Source organism: Rhipicephalus sanguineus, chromosome 8, assembly GCF_013339695.2.
Source record: "Rhipicephalus sanguineus isolate Rsan-2018 chromosome 8, BIME_Rsan_1.4, whole genome shotgun sequence".
Lineage (NCBI taxonomy): Eukaryota > Metazoa > Arthropoda > Arachnida > Ixodida > Ixodidae > Rhipicephalus > Rhipicephalus sanguineus.
In genome coordinates, this window is record NC_051183.1 from 21,049,147 (window position 1) to 21,066,206 (window position 17,060).

A 17,060-nucleotide genomic window follows, 5' to 3' on the forward strand; every position below is an offset into this window, starting at 1 on the left:
TTTTCTTCTCAGTCGATGTATTGATCCTCCCCTGCCCCCCTCCGAAAGATTTCTGCACCTTACATGGCTTTGCACAGCCTCCAGAATCGGAGGCATTGCAAGCTCTCTGCCCACCTCCCGGTTTCGCACTGCCCCCATGATCAGCCCACCTTTGACCAAGTGACGATGTTGTGATGATGTCGTCATGTGACGTTACGTTATGTAACATCACAAATTTTGACGATCTGTGACGTCATGATGGTGTCGTATGGTGACGTCATCATGTGATGACATTTTGCGTCACCCGTATTGACGCCGCTGACGTGGGACGTTGACGCCACTGGTCAATCTTCAGGTTTGATGAGTCATCTAAGACTTTCGCCTTAGTGAAAGTGTACAAACTGCAAACACTGATGTGCATAGGCCTTCACAAACTAATCATCACAATATAAAGAAGGAAACACACACGTTGAGGTAATGAAAAATATTTACTAGTTTGATACAAATTTATGGGTGGGCACATAATTGCCAACATTAATCACTAACTACGCATCTTCTAGTTTTGTTTCCGGCTCACCCGGCTGCTTCTCTCTGCCTCGTAGCGCGACGCCCTCCTGGATCTCCATCTGCATCCTTCGATACTCGAAATTTCGTACAGAGTGCTGGTACCGACAGTAAAACCTGCATCAAGAGTGGACGTGGCTCGTTAGGAAACGTAGGCGGACACTTATTCACATCAGCCAACCTGCAAAACTTAAATTTTATTTGCAGGCAAAACATACAATGTTTCTAAATCTGGCTGGACCATCAGCAAGAAGCCAGATAAAGGTCTGTTCAACTACCAATGTTGTAGACCTTTTATGCTGTGAGTAGTCTGCGCACCACACACCAGGGGGCACCACAGGCATGCCTCCACTGAACACCTCTTTAATACGGGGCAAGCATGCGTCAGTTGCCGCCTGCCCGAGAGATCAGGGATCGCTTAGTACTGTTTGTTTAGATACAAACGAGAATTGCTCTTTTGTGAACCGTGAGTCTCAAGAACTGTGCCGGAAACTTGTAAAGGCGTGGGTTAAGTATGCATGGCAGTGTTATCCACCTGAGCTGCACGGCGTGGTGCCGATGTTTACGGCAATTTGACATGCGCATCATCTACAAAGCGAATACTACAATCTAGACCACCATAAAAAGTTAGTAAAGGAGGAAAAGGACAAATAAAAGAGGGAGGTTAAGCTCGTTAGTAAATCACTAGCAATAACTGCTGAGCTAACACTTCATGCAGCAAGGACGCCGCCTTTCCACCACCGCTGGTGCAGAATCTTCAACTCCATATAGCAAATCAGTGTTGCATCTTCCCCAATTTAAGCAAGACTGACTGCAGCAGCTTCACAATTTCATGGCATGTAAAGTCAAACCTAGAAAAATCTCTCGGGTCTCCTAACTAACGCTAAAACGAGTTAAGGCAAAAGCTATTAGGCATCCATTAAAGTGTATTCGTTGGCATTGTTTTCAAAGTTTTTTGTTGACATCACCACTTGTTCATCATGCTATGATGCCACGATAGAATGAATGTGGCAAGTCTTGGAACCCATTAAGAAACATATGCAAGTTCACCGACAAATCCATTTTTAAATACAGTTGCATTGGATTTTCATGTTGTATGGGTCTTGTAGAAGGTGTCGTAAGGAACAAGTTGCAAGACACAAAGTTCTTGCAAGTAAACCTTTAAAACAGCATGAACGACATAAACTCAACACAAGAAGGGAAGGGCGAAAATAGTATGCGTTTGTTAATGATTGTTCCTGAACGCGTGCCCCTTTTGTTGGATGCACACGCATTTTATATTTGGGCAGTGCGAGATTTTTGATGGCATACATTACGATTAGGTTGCACATTCACTTAAAATATACTCACTAGCATTCTAATTTATGAAATTACACGGCATCTTTTATCTTTTAATTACATGAATGACAGAGCATAAACAAAATGTACCATGGGCTAGATAGTAACCGAATGGTACTTTCAAAGAATACGTATTCATAATCTGTGAAAATACACATTAATTTTAGAGTTGACACACTTACAAACTGCATTTTTTTTCTGCAGTGCTTCTTATCATTAGTTGAACGTGATAAAAGTTGAATTATTCTCATGACGAAAATTACGATGAAAAGTTGGTGAAATGTTATAAAAATTTTGACCGCTCCTATTAACCCTCTGAGATGCTCTGTACACATCTGTGTGCCCAAGTTGTTTCTGCTAGTTGTGTCGATTACTGGGTAAGAATGGGCAAGACACATTGAGATTTGGATGAATTGAACTTCCTGTGTGATAAATGTGTCTTCATTTAACTTCATTTTGCAGTGTACTGTTGCATATTATCACTCTGCTGAAGGCACTACCATGTCTGACGAGTCATTCGACGGGCCGCTTTCTGCGAGCCACGTCAAAAGTATAATTTTTATTTTCTCGAAGTTCATGATATTTTTAGGCTGAGATTTCATTATATTTGTGCAAAAACAGGGCATGAATGACTTCAGAATAGAATAAGTAGATATTTGATTGCAATTCAATTAAAATTAATTACTGCAAAACACATAAATCAATGTGGTAGGACATTAATTTTGTTGCAATATAATATCCAGTGTCTTGAAGTAATGCTGTGTAAATTTGATGCATTTAAAGGCAGTTCTTCATAAGTTTTGCCTGAAAGGCTTAAAACAGCCGAATTAACAAGTGACATTTGACATGGCAGGCTTACCAGTATAACATTGTAATGCTGACAAACGAATACACAGCTGCGTCTGTGGACCTCCGAGGCCTGCCTGTTAAAGAAAGCAACGTATGTTATGCGCAGAAAGAGAACACATATCTACAAACCAAAAGCGAGAAGAACTTGCAGGTGATAATGCAAGCTTTATAGGAGATCGCTGTTGATGAAACGCTGATGAGAATTCAATGCATTGCATTTCGCAAACAGATCGGGGTATTATTTCACCTCGCGCAACAGTAGCAAAACAATGTGGCACGGAGTCAAAAGACAGATAAGCCACTACCAACAGCTTTTTAAAGGGGTCAAGCTTGGTGAAAAAACACATCCTGCAGATAGCAGACACTACTATGGACATCTCTGCCAAATCTTGCAGTCATGCGCAACAAGTAGAGTTTCTACTGAAGGAGAGTTCACAAGTGGAGCGCGAAGATGACATTTTCTCAGGCGCCCTCTTTTCATACAAAGACCTGTGCTCGCTCTCTTTGGAGCTGATAGCACCTGCTGCTTGATGTCAAACAGCAGATAGCATGCTTTGGCCAATAGGCGACATAAATCAAGAGCGGCATTTGGATCAGATGCTCTTCTTGCCATGGGGTGCCGGAACCATGCTCCATAGTCTGCTAACATTACACAGTGAGGCACATTTGCACACAGGAATCACAATGGGAGAGAGTGACTGCATTTCATCACGCACACAGGGTCATGACACGTTCTCACGTAACTTCTTTCCCCCATGCCATCCCTCCCTGTGTAGCTCGGGGTACGCTTATTGGGGAAAGAGAAAGTGCGTGACAGATGCCTGTAACTTCGCTCATTCTTGATGGATTTGAGAAATTTTTGCAGCAATCAATCTGTGAGGCAGTAAACTTCACTACTGAGGTAATTCGATGATAACATTGAAAAGTGGCTCACGACCCCTTCAATGACGAGATGTCCTGTTTTTTTCATGCAGTGATCAAAGTGTATAACACCTTGCGGCAAATATGCATGTGTGTACTTTGTTATATGCAAAACACCTAGAAAACACAGAAAACCCTTTGGACCAAATTCCCACAGGAAACGCAAGGTACACGCAAGAACGACAGACAAGACGATTCATGTACGGAGTGTTAATAATACAATACAATTAAATGTGTACATTCTCTTCAATCACACTGCAACAAAAACAGTGCAAACACCGCGCTGGCCACCATAAGAAGTAGTGCATATCTTGGGACAGATCCCATTCAGGGAGGTTTGAGGTTTCAGTTAATCTTGAAACTCAGCTCTGCGTAGCCTTTATACTTCACTTTGGAAACTACAAAACATTTCTTATTCACACATACATTCGAAATAAGTTTTTCTCGGTTATAAAAAACAAATGCACTCGAATAGGAGATCACGGTTATTAGAGTGCCTTTACGTAAGATGCATAAAATGAACGGCCAATTTATCGGGGCAAGCAACATTGGCAAACCATGTAAGGCATGGAGTTTCCTACTATATATACTAGAGGGAGATGTGGCGCAGTGATCGTTCAGCCACCCTGGGAATGATGGATAGTACATGGATTTGCCTAGTCTTCGTGCTTACAGCTTCGGACGCACTTGTGGCTTTGCTTATTGTTTTGTATTGGCTTTTGTTTTGGATGAAAGAACAGCTCGTTGTGAACCTCGTGGGCTGATTGGAATTGGTCAACCTAAAAGGTCAAGGTGGAGCAGTGGCACTGCTAAAGTTTTGCTGAACTTCGTTTATTGACAAAGCAGCTGTAGGCCACACGGTGCCGAAAGTATGAAGCTTAGGCAAGTCCATGTACCACCTGTCATTCCCATGTTGATTGATGCGTCATTCGTTGCAGCTCCCATGGACGTGCCAGATTTCCCTCTAGTGTAGTTTTATGAAACTATATGGTGCTGGGCACCTGACATCTTGATTGGAGGGGTGATTGTAAAAGCCAGGGAAACAGTCCATTGCAGCACTCACTTGTCAAGAAAAACGTGCCAATTCCTATGCCAAGTCCGCTGAGAATGCCAGTCATTAAGCTGGACCGGAAGCACGGTATTTCTTCAATGTTGCGACCCATAAAGGTAACCTGAACAAAAAAGAACACGCATGGTCACACATTAGGGGGCCTTCAAGAATTAATACCGGCGTGAGGCACGGGCACTTTAGATAGCGATCGAGTTTCTTGATCGCGATTGGCATATGTGCAGGACGGGTCAGGAAGCTAAGCTAATTGTCGGGAATTTCGATCCTCGGGGCTCGATCGCGATAGAAAGTGCCCGTGTGGCACTCGTTTGCTTTAATTTAAATTGTGGGACGACAAAGCGACAATATAATTATGATGCATTCCGTGGTCGATCAGATTAATCCTGACAGCCTGGCGTTCTTTAACGCGGACACAAATCTAAGCACACGGGTGGTGGTGTAGTTCGCCCCACACCGACGTGCGGCCGCCGTGGCTGGGAATCTAACCCATGTCCTTGATCAATGCATGCTTGTTCGGGCACTGCTCTTGAAACCGTCAACTGGTAAGCCGAAATAAGTCGCAAGGCTTCGATCGCAGGTCTTTATTAAATTGATGCCTCGTACATGCGTGCAAAACATGCTTTCGAAGATCTACGCTTACCGGTTTTCGCGGCGGGTCTTCGTCGATATCGCCGGTGTTCTCAGTCATAATTACTTGCTTTAAGACAATAGGGCGGTCAGTATAAAGTGTGAAAGAATTTGACACTCAATATTCACGCAATTTCATTTCCAATCAACATGTTTTAGCGCCACACAAGGCGAAACCCAGGGTCGTCTCCCAATCAGGACGTACAGGCGATTTAGGCTTGGCTGGGCTTGGCTTTATACGAAGTTTCATAATCCAACTACATTGAACTTCACAAACTTTAGCGATGGTCGTCTCTGAGTCCAGTGTACAACTCTCAAAAGCTATGCTTTTATGTACTGCCAGCGTCCAACTAATTTACGGAACGGGAAACGCGACATGACTGATATTATTTAGACGGACGACCCATTTCTACGGTCGTAGACGGTGCTTATAGTTTACTAAGCATTGGCCTCCGAGATAGCGCGCCAGGTTTTGCGGTGGCACTGCTGCGCAAGTTTGTGCGCAATTTTCACATGGGATAGAGTTAATAATGTGAAATAAATGTGTACAGAGCGCCTCTGGGTTTCGAGTACAGTGAAAGAAAACGTGGCTAAGGGCAATGGCTAAGGGTAGCTTACACATAAGTTGCAACTACGTCACACCGCGGAACTCTGGGATACGATTTCGCGGAATGCGCCGCCACTACCGAGCACATTGGCAGCAGACGACACCGACTCAAGCTGCGCGGCTCTCGCATTTCCCGTCAACGCTGCACATCGCAACGGCGAGTTGTGCGATATTTGTCTGCTGCATGAGAAGTGTAAGACAATTAAAAAAAAGACTAGACGGGGGGACGTACTGTTTGCCAAACGTGATCACAAACCCGTGCGATCACACGAAAGAGCTGTCCGCGAAGCGGAGCATATGGCTTATGCGCGCGTAAACAGGAAGGACCTCAGACGTTGCACAGTGTTTGCGTGTGCGGGTGTCATTTCATAACAGGCAAGTTATGCTTCCGAATCTCCTCACCTTTTCGCCGAGTGTATCACCACGGAGTTATGCGCGAGGTCAATTTTTGTCGAAACGTGAAGCACCGAATTGAACACAGCCATCGCGCCTTGATTTTCGGGAGGCCCTCTTAACTCTTCGGCGAAACGAATCCCGACTGGGCGCCAAACATGTTATTGGGCCATGGTTTTATGCAGCAATCGGCGACGAAATCTGTGCAGTTTGAGCGCCGCAAAATGCAGGCGGCGAGGTGCGCCGCTGTAGGTGACTCGTGCGGAGTTGTTTCAACCATTACGTGTGACACCATGACGACATTGCAGGCTGCATAATGTCCTGAACGATTCTCATTCGTCATAAGCGCAAGGCAAACGATCAAAACACGCGCATACGCCAAACGATCCGTGCACGAACGTAAACACAGCGTGGTCACTGAGACTTATGCGCTTGGTGATGGCGGACGGAAGATAGGAACTGACGTCACTTGCAAGTTATGTGGACGGGGACTGTGGACTTGTGGAAGGGGAATAATTGCAGAGAAAAGAATCAGGAGATGGTGAATTGCATAAGCACCGATATTGAGGAATTTGGTAATGGGGCCGAAGTCATCCTGTTAGGGGGCATGAATTCCCACATGCATGACCTTGATGGATATTCCGACACCATTGGGAAGTTATTGCTAGATCTCTGCGGGCAACATAGTCTTGAGATAGTTAACACGGGGCCTAAGTGCGATGGGCAGATGACGAGGGAAGTCGGAAACAGGCAATCGAACATTGATTATTGTCTCATGACAGATGGAATTTATGACGAACTGAGAATAGACGAGGAAGGGATTACAGCTTGGGCATGGAGCGTAGGCAGAATTTTTTTTCGGGGGAGGGGCACCTCCTTGATATGAAGTAGAGGCCGGGCAAGCATATGTGGTGTATTGTCATTTTGTGCTCTGTATCCCATGGGAGAAAATAATTTCGGGGGTGGGGGCACGGGCCCGGGCCCGGTGTGCCGCTCCCTGGCTATGCCACTGAGCTTGGGTAGTGATCATAAATGCATAACACTACAAATGGGATATGAAACTGGAAATAAGAGCATAGAATCGAATCAAAGTTTGGCAGCTGGTACTCAAATGACAAAAATACCAGGCAAGGGAGCTGTTACATGTAATGACGAAATAAATAAGGAGATAGAAGAAAACTATTTGCTGGAAAGGAAAGAGAAATCCAAAAAGTTGATGGAACAAGGAAATCCGGGAAACAATCGAGACTTAAGCGACGTGAAGAATCACGGGAGCATGGACAGGCGAAAAGGAGAAGCGGCCGCAGGATGAACTCAACAAAATATTGGAAATATACGTATTTAGAGAAAAAATCTATTGTACAGATATCGGTCGAAGCAAAAATTGTAGGTGAAAGTGAACGCTGGGTGACAGAGATTCGCTAAAAAGAGGAGGCCGCGCCTGGAGTATTTTGGAGCCACATAAAAGCGCTAGGTAGGAAGTCTACCACAATGCAACAACATATTGTAGATGAAGGAGGAAATCAATTGGAAGGGTACGAAGCGCTAGGTTACATCCGAAAGGTAACAGCCGATTCGTTTAAAACGATCGTCCAGGGGATTTCCTGGTGAGTAAAAGTATCAAGGAGAGCGCAACCGCGGAAGAGCGAGTACTTGAGAATTTCAACTGGAAGAAGGCCGAAGGAAAAACTCCAAAGCGCACTACCCCACGTTTAGATGTTGTTCCCGTCACCCTCATTAACGAACTAGGACATAAAACTAAACAAGCACTGTTGAAAGCCGTAGAAAAATGCTTACAGGACAGGCAAATGACAGACAGTTGGCGAAAAAGTAAAATGAACTTAATCCATAAAGGCAAGAGAGAAAAGGATAACATTCGCTCGTATAGACCACTAACCATTACGTCGGTACTATATAAGTTGGCGATGCAAGCAGTAAAAATGAAAATAGTAACATGGGCAGAACATAACGATATTTTGGGAGAACTTCAGAATGGATTTCATATCGGCAGCCGCGGTTTTGACGATAACCTATTTGTTCTCACTCAGTGTATAGAAATATCTGCAATAGAAAACAGGAACTTGTACGTGACTTTTCTAGGCATCACTTGGGCGTATGACAACGTTAATTGAGAAATTTTATAGGATGTAGTCATAGGCGTGCGCAAGGTTCTCCATCAGGAGGGGCGAAGGTTCATCGCAGCCCCCCCCCCCTTGTAAGTCAATGGACGAGACAGATTTCGCCCCACTCCCACCCCCTTAGGTGACCATAGGGAGTCAATGTATCGGGCAGATTTTGCGCCCCCCTCTTAGGTTATTAGGGGGGGCGGCCGCCCCCCCTGCCCCCCCCCCCCCTGTGCGCACGCCTATGGATGTACTGAAAGAAGTGGGCATAGACGAGGACTGTATGCAGCATTTGAGGGAGATATACTGAGAAAATACAGTTCGCATTGGATGGGAAGGAATGAGTAGCAAGGGGAACGTTGATATTAGCAAGGCGCTAAGTCAGGGATGCCTTTTGTCCCCGCTGTTATTCAAGCTGTACATGATGCGGATGGAAAAAGCGCTAGAAGGCGTCAACATTGGTTTTGATCTGTCACACAAGCGGCATGATGATTGAGCACCAGCTTCCAGGTTTATTTTATACTGACGATATTGTCTTGTTTGTGGGCAGCCGAAATGATATACAGCGGCTGGCGGATATATGCGGAAGGGAAGGTGAAACTCAAGAATTAGGATTTAGTGTAACGAATTAAATGTGAATTGATGGTAATCAATGATCGATCAGGCGGTGTCAATACAGGCCCAGGAATAACCGAGGGTAAGCGAATACAGGTACCTCGGAGTATGGGTAAATGAGGGTGATAGGTACATGTGTACAGGAAAAAGCCTCGGCAGTAAAGGGAAAGAGAAATGCTGCAATAATGAAGCGCAGAGCGTTGTGGGGATGCAATAGGTACAAAGTGCTTCGAGGTCTGTGAAAATGTGTAATGGTTACGGGGCTTACATTTGGGAACTCAGTGGTACGTGTGCATGAGGTCAGAGGTGCAACAATGACCGAAAAAAACGATCATACCAGTGGGGTGCAAGACCATATGTCAGCAGTGTCATGATGCCAGTCCGTTCCACGAATGTAGAGCCCGTAAGAATCTCGATCGTCTAGCCTTGACACCTCCCCCCCCCCCCCCCCCCAACCGCTGCCCCTCCTAACAAAGCATAGACGTTACGGGAGGCACCTCGCGCGTCTTCGCCATGGTCATCTTCGCAATCGGGGTCGTACACGTGACTAACCGCGCGCCCCCTACTGACAAAGAAACGAACACAGATACACTCCAAATAAAGAAACGAGATTCGAATCGTGCCCAGACACAATGCACCGTGGTCTCTGGGCGTAGCGGTTGCTGCGAAGTTCGAGGCTCACGGTTTTTGTGTCTGTGTGCGCGCGTGTGTGTGTACTAACGTATATGTGTTTAGTGGCGTCTGCTCGTGTGCGTGCTTATCTTGAATGCTGCGTGCGTGCGAAGGCGACGATACCATTATAAGGTGAGGTCGGCGTAGCCGAATCGAAGAATGTACCGTAATGCTGCTGCTCTGATTTGGGCCCGAGCGTGCTGAGAATGTGGAGCCGTCTGGTGGACAACATCAGAAGCTGGAAACTAAAGAGCCGGAAACGTAAAATACATGACTGTAATAAGTAAGTAAGTAAGTAAGTAAGTAAGTAAGTAAGTAAGTAAGTAAGTAAGTAAGTAAGTAAGTAAGTAAGTAAGTAAGTAAGTAAGTAAGTAAGTAAGTAAGTAAGTAAGTAAGTAAGTAAGTAAGTAAGTAAGTGAGTGAGTGAGTGAGTGAGTGAGTGAGTGAGTGAGTGAGTGAGTGAGTGAGTGAGTGAGTGAGTGAGTGAGTGAGTGAGTGAGTAAGTAAGTAAGTAAGTAAGTAAGTAAGTAAGTAAGTAAGTAAGTAAGTAAGTAAAAAACTAAGTAAGTAAGTAAGTAAGTGAGTAAGTAAATAAGTAAATAAAAGTGCTGAAACATACCTATAATATACTGAGCAGCTGTGAATTCTGCGACTCTTGTGTGTGTGTGTGTGTGTGGGTGTGTGCGCGCGCGCGCGCGTGTGTGACTGCTAATATTTCGAAGCGCTCGTTTCTTTGTTTGACACAACTTATCAAACAGACAATTAAACGAAGGAGATCATAGGGAGATTACTTGTTTTGTTTTTTTAAATAGCGTAATGATTTTTGAACTAGATTGAAAGGAACTAAAGTGGACGAAAAAAGAACCTTTCCCGTCAGTGGGATCTGAACCCACAACCTTCGAACTCGAAGGTTGTGGGTTCATATCCCACCGGTCCCACAATATTCGTAGGTTGTGGGTAGAGGTGTGCGCCGCCGCCGCCGCATGTTTTTGGTCACGCCGCTCGCGCCGCCGCCGAAGTCCCAAGAGATCACGCCGCCGCCGCCGCGGCGCAATAATTGCGCCGCCGCCGTTAGTCTTTTCTTTTAATTCGAATGGGGAATCTGGAAATAAAATACAGCACTTTGCCGGAGGAGCTCTTCTCGATGTGTCCATTTAAAGGGACCCTGAAACGGTTCTTTGAAGTTTTGTCAGCTTTTAGGCAGGAGCATCCCCAAATCATTCGCACCAGAAATTAAGCGACGCACCGTGTACCAAGGCCGCTACGGAATTTATATCTATACCCTCCTCCTCACCACTGCCTTGCACTCTCAACTGACCCTGACATCGCCGGCGATCGCAGCGCTCTCATGAGCGCACTCAAGCGCACTCGACGGTTTGAGCTTCGCCCAGTCATGGCCTCAGATATTGCGCGCCGACGGGTTGCGCGCAATCTCGGAGGCCCAACAAAGACGAAGCTCGCGGAGTGGTTGATATCTGCTCCGACAGGTGCCGCCACACTACCAGCAGATTTTTTCACCTCAGGCACTGACGTCATCATCGACGGAGGGCGGGACGGGACAAGGGTTAATAAATATCCTCTTACCCCCGCCTTGCTCGAAGGAAACTGCCGGGACAGTTTTAAGTAAAGTTTATTCATTCGTCAACGACAATGCTAATTGATTTAATTATTGGGGTTTATCGTCCCGAAACCACGATATGACCATGAGGGACGCCGTAGTGGAGCGCTCCGGAAATTTCGACCACCTGGGATTCTTTAACGTGCACCTAAATCTAAGTGCGCGCGTGCCTCTAGCATTTTCGCCTCCATCGAAAATGTGGCCGCCGCGGCCAGAATTCGATCCCGCAACCTTCGAGTCAGCAGAAGAGCGCCATCCACTAGACAACCGCGGTGGGTATCAGCGACAATGCTATGCGCTTTGACTAATGACTGAGATCGATAGACGGTTTTCTTAGTAACATTTTTTCAGCTCATTTATCTTCATTTAAATGTGTTGCGAATCCGGCCTGCCTGGACATCCAGTCCGCGCAGTGTGAAATAAGCAGAGATGGCAAAATTACTCCTTAAAGGTAATTAAATTACATGTGTAATTGCGTCCCTAGGATTTCTTCAAAGGTAACTTAATTGCATTAAAAGTGACACCTGGGCGAAAGTGATAACATTACATTACTGTTCCTTTTGAAAAGTAATGAAATGAGTTTGAAATTTAACACAAGCTATTCAAGCAGCGTTATTCAAACCTTGCGTACGCGGCATTTCTGTGGACCTGCTTGGTCACCACTCTTGAGGCTTGGCACTGAGACTAAATTGCCTTTGTTATTTTGCTGTCCTTTTATGGCTCAATCTTTTACGCTACACGGGAAGCAGGCACGCTATATTTTAGTGATAAGTAATTGGAAAAGTAACGAGTAATTGTCTTGAAATTACTCGCTTCAAGGAATTCGTTGCATTACTCATTACAGCAAGAAATAATTTAATTACTGAAATTGCATTACAGCCAAGTCTGGAATTTAATAAAAAGCCCTTGCAAAATGCCTATGCAAGAAAGCCCTCATCTACCTTTGAGCAGATGAGGGCTACTGGCGGCGCCGTCATGGCTACTGGCGGCGCTGACTGACGCTCCCACGTTTAAACTGTACATATATACCCTATAAAGTGTACGGAGGGATGGCCGCCGAGTTAGCTCAGTTGGTAGAGCATCGGACGCGTTATTAGAAGGTCGCAGGTTGGGTGCCTGCCCGCGGCAAGTTATATTTTCGTCCACTTTTCTTTGTTCACATTTACCTTACAGTTACTACTAATACCATCCCCTATACTTTCCTTCGCATCATTGTCTGTTAGTGTTCATTAATTTTGAGCAATGATGCAATTTATGAATTTATGGGCATCAATATATAATACGAAGTGAATGACAGTTGCTTTGCTGTTTATCTCATTAAAAAATATCTCTAATTTTCACGTGCACTGGCGCTCTTAAAGCACGAGAAGTGAGTCCATGTTTACAGCAGTGGCGTAAATTCAGAAAAATCACAAGGGGGTACACACATCTTGCCATGGCGAACATTTTGTTTTTATAAGTATCTCTTGTATTTTTATCTATATAAAAATCAAAATCACGCTTTGAAAAAAAAAAAAAAACGAGGCTGGGGTCCCTGCTTGCTTAATTGCATTGTTCATTCAGCCTTCTTTGAATCGGTCAGGCAGTTGTTGCGATTTCGATGGTCTCACACAGCTGAGGGTATTGAACAAAGTTACACAATAACAAATAGACAGCCATTAAAAAGTTGAATGCGCTATACTTAACTGTCAAGCAATTCAAAGATATGATGCTTGAAAGATAAGTTTCTAGGGGCGACACCATCAAGAGGTGTCCCTCCCAGGCTGAACACAGGGAAGGTCAGGACCCCCCTGACCCCCCCCCCCTCTACGATTTACGAAAATGATTTACAGTAATTTAACTATTGTAACTGCATTACTACCAAACTTAGGAACAAGTAAAAAAGCCCACGCGAATTCGGCCTCCGTGATCCTCATCTGCCTTTCAGGTCACATCCATACGCACACACACACACATATAGATACACACACCCATCTCCGAACTCCCGTGCACGCCTCTTCCTCAAAATGGCTGAGCGCCGAGCTTCCTCCTTGCTTTTACGATTCCTGAAACAAACGTCCGCATAGAGATCAGGAACACAGTCGATGCTTCTCTCAACGTGTCCTTTTTTTTGAAAATTTCAGTTCTAAGCGAGCCTTCCCGATGCCTTGTGGCACGTTCACATACCCCGCTGAGCTTGTCCACGGCATATACGCTACGTACTATAGGACCTAGTACAGAGCACCGTTCAACTTGTACCAGACTTTATTTTCGCCCAGGCCTGGAAGATAGATAAAAAAAAACGGCACGCCTCCGCTCTTCGATGACACTAGAGATAAGAAGTGCACGAGGGAGCCCCTTCTGCGAGGGCCTCAAAGGGGTTCGGCGATTTAATCGATACCGGCATCACCAGCGCCCTCCTGGAAGCCTTCGGGGCGTACGAGTTTCGTAGGTTAAAAGAATGACCTGTGGTCGGTCTGCTACAATGAGACGTGAATGGTAGCTTTAGTAGTAAACTTCGCTAACGGGTAACAAATAAAGTGGCTAGGGCTGGCTTGGCTTCTTCTACCTTCGTTGGGTGAACTGCTCCGAGGGCGTAGACAGAAGTATTTTTTGGGGAGGAGCGTTCATTCAACCATATACGTTAGGAATGTTCGTACGTGCGTTTGTATGTGTGCGTGCATATATACACATGCAAAATTGAAAATTTTCGAGTGGGGGGGGGGGGTGTTGAACCCTTAATCTCTCCTGCCTGGCTACGTCAATGCATTGCTTAGTCCAGAAAGTCCACCACCAGCCACCACCCATCGTGCCCACTCTGTCTGTTGTAGCTGGCCTTGAGGGCTCGAACTTCGCAGTATCAGATGTAATCAGATACATGTGAGGAAGTCCGGAGAGGCCCCGCATAGACGGCCGAAGCGTGGCAGCCTATTGCCTCCGCGACTAAAAAAACTCACAGTTTCGCCGCAACGGCGAAGCAATGAATGCGATAGCAATAAATTGGAATGTAACGCGAAGAACGGAAAGCAGCTCGCAATTGCCAGCGCGTCGCTCGAGCCCAAAGGACGCACACAGGATAAGCGCGAACTATCATGCGTCACAGCTCGACACTTGAAGCGCACTGCACAAACATAAAGCAGGACGCATGAAACGAACGAACAGGTACACACAGGACGAGCGCGAACTAGCTGTCACAGTTGTTACTTATTTCTGTTTGAACAGCGCGCTCCTTTCGCAAACGCGGCCGCTGCAGCGAGCGAAGTGACCTTCGTACGCTCTGTGACTTCAGCGAGGACATCGCGGGGAAAGCACAAGACATACAACCCCCTGCTACACCCCCCCCCCTGCCACCCCCTTCTTTTCTCGTGATAAGCGCATGAAGGCGACCACGCACTATAGGGCGAAGAGCAACGGCGTTCGCAGGAGCGGGACGACGATCTTTAAAGCGCGCCATGCGCGCACATCGCGCCATCGGTGTGGTGTCTAAGAAAGCATGCTGAAGTAAATGGTGTATATAAATAGCTCGCCGGTAGCAGGCTGAAAGACGCTACTGTCAGTGGCCTAACCGTCTAACGCCGCGCGCTGGAAAGCGATTCCGCGCGTTGGAAAGTTTTTCTGAATTATTTTTCTTTGTGGCTTATATATATATATATATATATATATATATATATATATATACGGTGCATGACGGCGGCGACGGCAAAAATCAGCCGAGACTGTCCATATAATTGCTATCGCGATAAAATCATAGTCCCGCTCATACACTTGCCAATGTTCTTGTAAGGCGGGGTCACCGGCCGTCCAGCTCGTGATGTCAGTCTGGAGTGCAGGCTTTGTGTGCATTCGCCTTTGAGGAGGAAATGCCGCGTACTTCTAAAGTTGTATCCGACTATGGACAGACAGACACAATGACGACAGACATAGATAGATAGATAGATAGATAGATAGATAGATAGATAGATAGATAGATAGATAGATAGATAGATAGATAGATAGATAGATAGATAGATAGATAGATAGATAGATAGATAGATAGATAGATAGATAGGTCATTTGATTGAACCTAAGAAAGTCTCCCCACACCCTCTTTTTTGAAAAGTAGCATGTAGTTGAGTACCCGTACGCCGACAAATATCTCTGCTTTTTTAAGTGCGGATCACTTTAAGGGCCCGGGCTGTCGTATGCTGTCATCGCTTGGCGTAACGTTTCACTGCTCTTATGTTTAGAGAATAAAGTGTGTTTGCATAGGCGTGTGCACAAGGGGGAGGGGGGTAATCATCTAAGGAGGGCGTCAAGTCAAGCCCATCTTTACTCAGTCGGACAAGTCCCGTCACTCTATAATGTGCAGGGCTATGTCCATTACGTTTTTGACAGTAATGACAGTCGAGGAACGCTGATGTTGTATTCCAAGAGTGCTTTACTTTCCACATTTACTCATCGGAAGGACGGAGACCAAAGACAGGCCGTTGTGAGCACCACGTCATTGCTTCATTTTCATTTTTGCATCCATTGAGAAGCTCGTTTTATTTCGGACTCTTCCATTGAGGAGGGGGGATGAGTGCATGTGCCTGTTTGTGTGGGGAGAGGAAGGGAGGGTTTAGATTCAAGCTACTGCTCACATCCCCTATTCCTCTCTTTCGTTTTGAACCCTTCCTCTTTTGATACTTCTCACTTCGCAATCTTTTGGTATGCTCGTCATTTCATTCGACTCGCGTTCTGGGTCAACCACTGAACCGCGTAAAAAAAGAGAGAAAGGAGGGTCTTTTTTCAAAATCGAGGCAGTCTTCTTCCACCGCCCAAGACGCCTGCTTGTTATGTTTATTATTTGTTTTCTTGCTTTAGTAGCGTTCCGAGTATCGCGACGATGTCTTCTTCGCCGCCTGCCAGGTCATTCGAGAGCGCGAAGTTTTTTTTCTGGTTTTCCGCGTGACAAGTTTACATCTCTGTGTTTTTCTTCTTCCTCGGTCGTCCCGAAATACCCACCGCCGCGCGCTTCGAAGAGAACGCGAGCGATCGCACGCGGTGCAAAGGTGGAAGCCGCAAAAGGATCCTTCGTGGTTCAGCGTCTTCTTGGCGTGTGCGTCGATTCTTCCATGCGTATCGGAGTTCTCCTCGGTAGCCGATGATGTGCAGAGCTAGGCTGGCGCACCGTGATGCTCTGACCTGAACTGAAACGAAAGCGACGACATGATTTATCTGATCTGGTTCGATGGTCATAGCTGTAGAGATAGAGAGAGACTATACACAGATATGACAGTGCGTGAAATAAGGAGACAGACTGAGAGAGAGAGAGAGAGTACACATAGAGAGGACAGTGAGAGAGACAAGGAGACATAGACTGACACACACACACACACACACATATATATATATATATATATATATATATATATATATATATATATATATATATATATATATATATATATATATATATATATATATATATATATATATAATATATATATATATATATATATATATAGAGAGAGAGAGAGAGAGAGAGAGAGAGAGAGAAGAGAGAGAGAGAGAGAGAGGGGGGGGTACACATAATGAGATAAGGAGAGATAAACTGAGAGAGTGAGGATATATATAAATATATGTGTATGTACGTGGGCTCATGCATGTGTTGTATGTGCGCGTGTATATGTATACATACAAAGCGTCATAATTTGGGGGTGTCTGAATCCTCCAAACCTCCCTCTG

General features: G+C 45.4%; 1 protein-coding gene across 1 annotated transcript; it reads right to left on the reverse strand.

Moving 5' to 3' along the window:
* Positions 1-448: 448 nt before the first annotated feature.
* LOC119401534 (cytochrome c oxidase assembly protein COX20, mitochondrial) lies at positions 449-5,603 on the reverse strand. The gene is made up of 4 exons (XM_037668425.1): positions 5,361-5,603; positions 4,715-4,823; positions 2,741-2,804; positions 449-660 (listed from the first exon to the last, which is right to left on the reverse strand). Exons 1-4 carry the CDS (start codon positions 5,406-5,408, stop codon positions 525-527), a joined length of 357 nt encoding a protein of 118 aa, XP_037524353.1. The 5' UTR covers positions 5,409-5,603; the 3' UTR covers positions 449-524.
* Between the last annotated feature and the right edge of the window lie 11,457 nt (positions 5,604-17,060).